Genomic DNA, 6398 nt, shown 5'->3' with positions numbered 1-6398 from the left:
GTAAGTGACATTCTTTGTTAAAGCTTACTTTTTTACTTATATTCTTTTTATGGTGTGATTAGGTAGAAAATGATATCAATACATGTTCCTATATGCCTATGGATGTTTAGGCAAAATAAAATTGGGTTCTGTATTCTAATTTCCTAATTTTATATGTGTGTAATATTTATCAGTTCTGTAGGACAGTTTTATGGCACCTGACATTCTTTGTTAAAGCTTACTTTTTTACTTATTTTCTTTTTTTGATGTGATTAGTTAGAAAATGATCTCAGTACATGTTCCTATATACATAGGGATGTTTAGGCAAAATAAAATTGGCTTCTCTATTATGGAGGTTTAAAAAAAATCTGCTATAGGTGGTTAAGTCTAGACTGTAAACATCAGACCATTAATATTTTGGCATATTAATACACTAAAATTATCATTGATATATATGTTTCTTGGGTATCAGCATTAATATACAAATAAATATTTCTATTTCTATTTTTGTCTTAGTTATTACATTTCTCCTCTCTTTCAGATTTTGCTTAGAGGATTCTGCAGCAATTCTTGGTATTGGACATATTCAAAATCTCCTCAACTTATGTCTTCCCCATCCATTGCCTTCCAGCTTTAACTCAGTTGTGCTCCCTTCAAACATTTTACATGATTTGCAATGGTTACATGAACTTTGGGGAAGTGATATTTGCAACATCTCATACTTTGTTCACTATGGCACTTTAGGAAACGAAATTGGGAACAAGCTACCAAAATATTATTTTAGAAAATGAATCTTATTGTGAAACTTCGGAGAAGTTTTCGAACATTGATTGTTCTCTTAGCTACCTTTTGCTTGGTGAGCATTGTCATTTCTGCCTATTTTCTCTACTCTGGCTACAAACAGGAAATGACACTTATTGAAACCACTGCAGAAGCAGAATGTGCTGACATCAAAATTCTACCCTATCGGTCAATGGAGGTGAAAACAGTTAAACCTATTGATACATCCAAATCAGACCCAACTGTTCTTCTCTTTGTGGAGAGCCAATACTCTCAACTCGGTCAAGATATCATAGCTATTTTGGAGTCCAGCCGATTTCAGTACCACATGGTTATTGCCCCTGGAAAGGGAGATATACCTCCTCTTACAGATAATGGCAAAGGGAAATATACTTTAGTTATTTATGAAAATATTCTGAAGTATGTCAGCATGGACTCATGGAATCGAGAGCTTTTAGAAAAATACTGTGTGGAATACAGTGTTAGTATAATCGGTTTTCATAAAGCCAATGAGAACAGCTTACCAAGTACACAATTAAAAGGCTTTCCGTTAAATCTTTTCAATAATCTAGCTCTAAAGGACTGTTTTGTTAACCCTCAATCTCCTTTGCTGCATATTACCAAAGCCCCCAAGGTTGAGAAAGGCCCTCTTCCTGGGGAAGACTGGACTATTTTTCAATATAATCATTCAACCTACCAGCCTGTACTTTTAACTGAATTACAGACAGAAAAATCCCTTTCATCTTTGACTAGCAAAACACTCTTTGCAACGGTGATTCAGGATCTGGGTCTTCATGATGGAATTCAGCGAGTACTTTTTGGCAACAACTTAAACTTTTGGCTACACAAGCTCATCTTCATAGATGCCATCTCCTTCTTGTCAGGGAAGAGGCTGACATTGTCCTTGGACAGGTACATCCTTGTGGACATTGATGATATATTTGTTGGGAAAGAGGGAACAAGGATGAATGTCAGAGATGTGAAGGTAAGCATATTTATAAATAACATTGCAATTTGTATTTCACTATGTGGTACTGATAAAGTATTCTCAATATAATATATTACTAATCACTGAAATTTTAAGGTACAGTAGAGTCTAAATAAAACAGCCATTTAGAAAAATCTTGAACCAAGCTTTAACCATTCTTCATACACACATACACATATCAGAAGCTTCAGATGGGACAAGAGCTAAAATATCCCAGAGAGTTAGTGAACTTAATCTCCTTGCCTCTCGTTAAATCTTGACCATCCTAGCTAGAACCACTTAGAACAGTCTCCCTTATTCTAGCATATGCTGCAGTTTGTAACAGTGAAACTAAGATATACACATAACTCTATTTCTGGACTATTTACCCTGCCAAACCCTGACAAACTTGGGTTTGAAAATTGTGGTGTAAATAGAAAATGGAGAAGTGGCACAAGATCTTTCTATGATCTCAAGCTAGTATTTGCTCATATAAAATGTGAAGACATCTGCAAATATAGGTATTAGCAAAAACAAATCATTTTATACAGAATGTGGTATTGGATTGGCTTCAGGAAGCTTTCATTATTATATCTATTATTTATTTTTTGCCTTATTTGGGGAAACACAGCAGTGTTACTGGTAGCACTTCTAAGTTTTGATCAATTTCCAATTCATCCTGTGATTGCTACTAAATAAAGATAAAGGTAAATAACCTGCATTAGATTAGGTGCACAATTCTGAAGATAATTACCTTTTAAAATATCTTGATGCAGTACTCTCACCTGATCTTTTATTTGTGACTATCTCATCCTATGTATAACTAAATTTATTTTGTGTGTAAATAATTTTAGCAAACACATAAACAAAAATTAGAGGACACAACTAAGAATAATAAAGGAGGCCAAGAGTGGTAAGATGTTATTGACATTTTTGGATCTTCTGTTAAAGTGTTTATCTTCCAAAGATAAAATTTGGATACTTCTTCAAAATAGCAGGGTATTTTTTTCATCCTAAGATATCATGGCCATTGTAAAGCAAAATAATTGAAAGCAGTAGAATAAGCTCACTTTTTAAAAAATCTTCAAAGTATATCTGAACCAATGAACTCTGTTTTTAATAAGTTACTATGAAGCACTGCTTGACTGTGACCCAAATATTTTATTTTGAGACTGTTAAAAAGAGACTAAGTGCCCACAATTGAGTTCTATCCAGATTTTTTTCATTTTTCCTTTACTTTTTAGGATTTATTATTCTCTTTAATTAATATAAATAGTAGTTTTATTTTAATTTTGAAATCATAGGCTTAAAAAGAGAAAAGTTACTTGAAAAGTCTATCTGAGTGATTGGTTCCTATTTTCAAACCCTAAAAAGATACCATTTCCTAGTTTCAGGCTAAAGAAAAATGTGAATTAAAAAGTTATTTATAACTCCAAATGAAATAACCAACTCAAATTCAACTATTTCACTTATTCTCAATAGAAAAACAAATTGTTACTCACTGCTACTCAAAATAATATTCAAAGGTCACTCATGGCTTCTTAAGTGACATAACCCCAAACAGAATACAAGAATATGGAAATATAACAAAAGCTTAAGCAATGTCACACATCAGGATAGAATCAGAAAGGCTATGTGTGTGGATATGTATTTATTAGTATGTGTACCTATAGATAAAATTATATCCTAATATTAACTAATATATAATATTTATTTATGTACACATATTAATTGAACTGTGCTTTTGAAGAAAACACTATTGCCTCTTTTGTTGTTATTTCTGGTTCTCTCTCAGAATTATTTTTATTTTATTTTTTAATTGACAAAAATCACATATAGTTTTCATGTACAACATGATTTTCTGAAATATCTGTAAATAATGAAATGTTAGGTACAGCAAAATGACATAGGCATTAATTACCCCACATACTTACCATTTTTTGGTGAAAACACTTGAAATCTACTCTTTCAGTAATTTTCAAGAATATGATGCATTGTTACTAACTATAGTCATCAGAATCATAGATTTCTTCCAATTATTCCTCCAATCAAAATGAAATGTTTGTTGCGTACTTTAACCAAAATCTCTCCAACCTCCTCGCTCTCGGTCTCTGGGAACTACCATTTTACTCTCTGCTTCTTTGAGTTCAAGTTTTATAGACTCCACAAAAAAGTGAGGTTATGTATTTATCTTTCTGTGCCTTGCTTATTTCACTTAGCATAATGTCCTCTAGTTCATTCGTGTTGTCACAAATTACAAGATTTTCTCCTTTTTAATGCCTGAATGATATTTCATTGTGTATATGTATTTTCTTTATCCATTTATCCACTGTTAGACACTTAGGCTGATTCTATATCTCAGCTATTGTAAATAATGCTCCAATGAACAAAGAAGGGCAGATAGCCATTCTAACAGGTGTGATGTGATAGCTCATTATGGTTTTGACTTGAATTTCCCTGATGATTAGTGATGTTGAGGATTTTTATAAGCCTATTGGTCATTTATGTTTTCTTTTGAGAAATGTTTATTCAGGCCTTTTGTTCATTATTTAGACGAGTTATTTGTTTTCTTACTATTGAGTTTCTTGAGTTTGATATATACTTTAGATATTACCTTTTATCAGATGGATACTTTCCAAATGTTTCTCCCACTTCCTACGTTGTCTCTTCACCTTGTTGCTTCCATTGCTACGTAGACGCTTTTTTGTTTGATATATTTCCATTTGTTTATTTTTACTTTTGTTCCCTGTGCTTTTAGGGTCATATTTTTAAAAATCTTGCCCAAACAAATGTCATATAGGTTCCTCCTATGTTTTCTTTTAGTCATTTTATGGGCTTAGGTCCTACAATTAAGTCTTTAAACTACTTTAAGTTGATTTTCATCTACAGTGTGAGATAAGGCTCTAATTTCATTCTTCTGCATATAGATACACAGTTTTCCTAACACTATTTATTGAAGAGACTGTCCTTTCCCTATTATCTGTTTTTAGAAACTTTCAATAAAGTTGAATAAATTTGAATAAATGTTGGATGAGACAGAAAAAAAAAACCTCAAAATTACTAAATTTGTGTATTTAGAAAATGAGACATTATTTATCCTATGAATATTAGTAGAGAAGCTGTATTAGTAAATGAAAGTATTAGTTTCCTACATTTTATGATTATAAATATGCTTGTTGTATTTGGTAAGCTAATAGAAAAATCCGTTTTTAGAATATTTCATACCTCAGACTCAATGAGGTGTGAATCATTTTCAGAGTTAGAGATGAAACACAAAGTCTAGTCTGTGGTAGATAGAATCCAGATTTGATGCCGGTATAGATTTAGCAAGGCAAAAGAGTAAAGGTAGCAAGAATTGGGTGGGTGACCCAACCATGCAGTCAAACAAGCAGTACGTGAAAGTTATTGGCAGTTTCTAGCTGGCCCATTACCCAGCTTTTATGCTACACTTGCTGATTGCACGACCCAGTATAGTGTAGCATAAAAGCTGGGCAATGGCCCCAGCTGGTGAGAGTCAGCATTTATCAAAGATATTCATCAGTGAACAGAAGGCACCAAATCTCTGGATTCAGTTTTATGGGTAGCAATCATCTTTAGAAAAACAACAGAGACAGCAGTGGCTCATTCCTAGAGGAACTATGGGATTGGACAATTACATCACTATGTGGAGTTTGACATAGGGCACAAGACAGAGAATGTGTTAGTTAGAAGTTCAGTCATAGGAAACCTATGCAGGAGAGAGGGGCCATCAGCAAGACTTCCTTGAAACTATGGTCTTGATATCCTGAGATAGAACTACTTAGATCTCCCTTGTCAGGGAGGGATTACATTTAGAACATCATGAAATCCTTAGATGTCCAACTGTGAGAATTAAATGTACTATTTGAAAGTCCTCAAGATCAAGGAGAAAAGCGGGTAGTATCAAAGGCTTAATAAGAATGGTTTATTTTCAATGTAAACAAAGAGTATCACTTTGTCAGTTAAATTGTTTTAATAAGTCGAATTTGGCTAATTTGAAAAAAGAAGTCTATTATCATGTATTTTAGTAGTCATTAGTGACCTTGGACAGCGTCAAACTTACTTGCAAGAGGGCAGTTACTGTACAGGATACATTTAATAATGATTTTTCTTCTTTTATTTAAAATCTCAGCGTAAGTAACTTAGGTTTTTATTTCTTCTGAATTCTTTCAAGTAGCACCACACATTTAACTTTATCAATGGAAGGAAAAATCATCTGTTTTAAAGGATTCCTTTATTGAAGCAAATAGGATCATTCTCCACTTAAAAACATTGCCAAAATTGTATGAAAGTACATTATAAAATAAGAATTAAAAAGTTGAGAAAATACATATCAGAAATACATGTTTCTCTGTATAACAGTCTTTATTATAAAGTTCACACAAATACGTATTCAGTTCCTGATTTGAGTCATATAGACAAGACATATTCACAACTATCTGCCTTAAAAGGCAGAATGCAATATACGCTATGCCAACATTATTGTGCACAAGGGGAACAAAGACAGGGTGACAGTAATTCTTCTTCTAGGAAATAGGAAAACTTTAACAGAGGATGTGACATTTGAGTCCTCTGTGATCTCTGAACAGAACAGTAGCAAAGCTAGCTGGGCACTGTATTCTTTTTTTTTTTTTTTTCCCCATTTATTTATTTT

General features: G+C 32.8%; 1 protein-coding gene across 1 annotated transcript in view; it reads left to right on the top strand.

Moving 5' to 3' along the window:
* Window positions 1-514: 514 nt before the first annotated feature.
* The window catches only part of NDST4 (N-deacetylase and N-sulfotransferase 4), a 262071-nt gene continuing 256187 nt past the window's right edge, over window positions 515-6398 (top strand). The window contains exon 1 of the mRNA XM_017510605.2: window positions 515-1744. Within this exon, the coding sequence (XP_017366094.1) occupies window positions 767-1744 (978 nt within the window). The 5' untranslated portion in view covers window positions 515-766. The remainder of the gene's footprint in view (window positions 1745-6398) is intronic.

This window comes from Cebus imitator, unplaced genomic scaffold (genome assembly GCF_001604975.1).
Source record: "Cebus imitator isolate Cc_AM_T3 unplaced genomic scaffold, Cebus_imitator-1.0 Scaffold17, whole genome shotgun sequence".
Lineage (NCBI taxonomy): Eukaryota > Metazoa > Chordata > Mammalia > Primates > Cebidae > Cebus > Cebus imitator.
The sequence above is the reverse complement of the archived record's forward strand: the minus strand, read 5'-3'. Positions and strand labels throughout refer to the sequence as shown.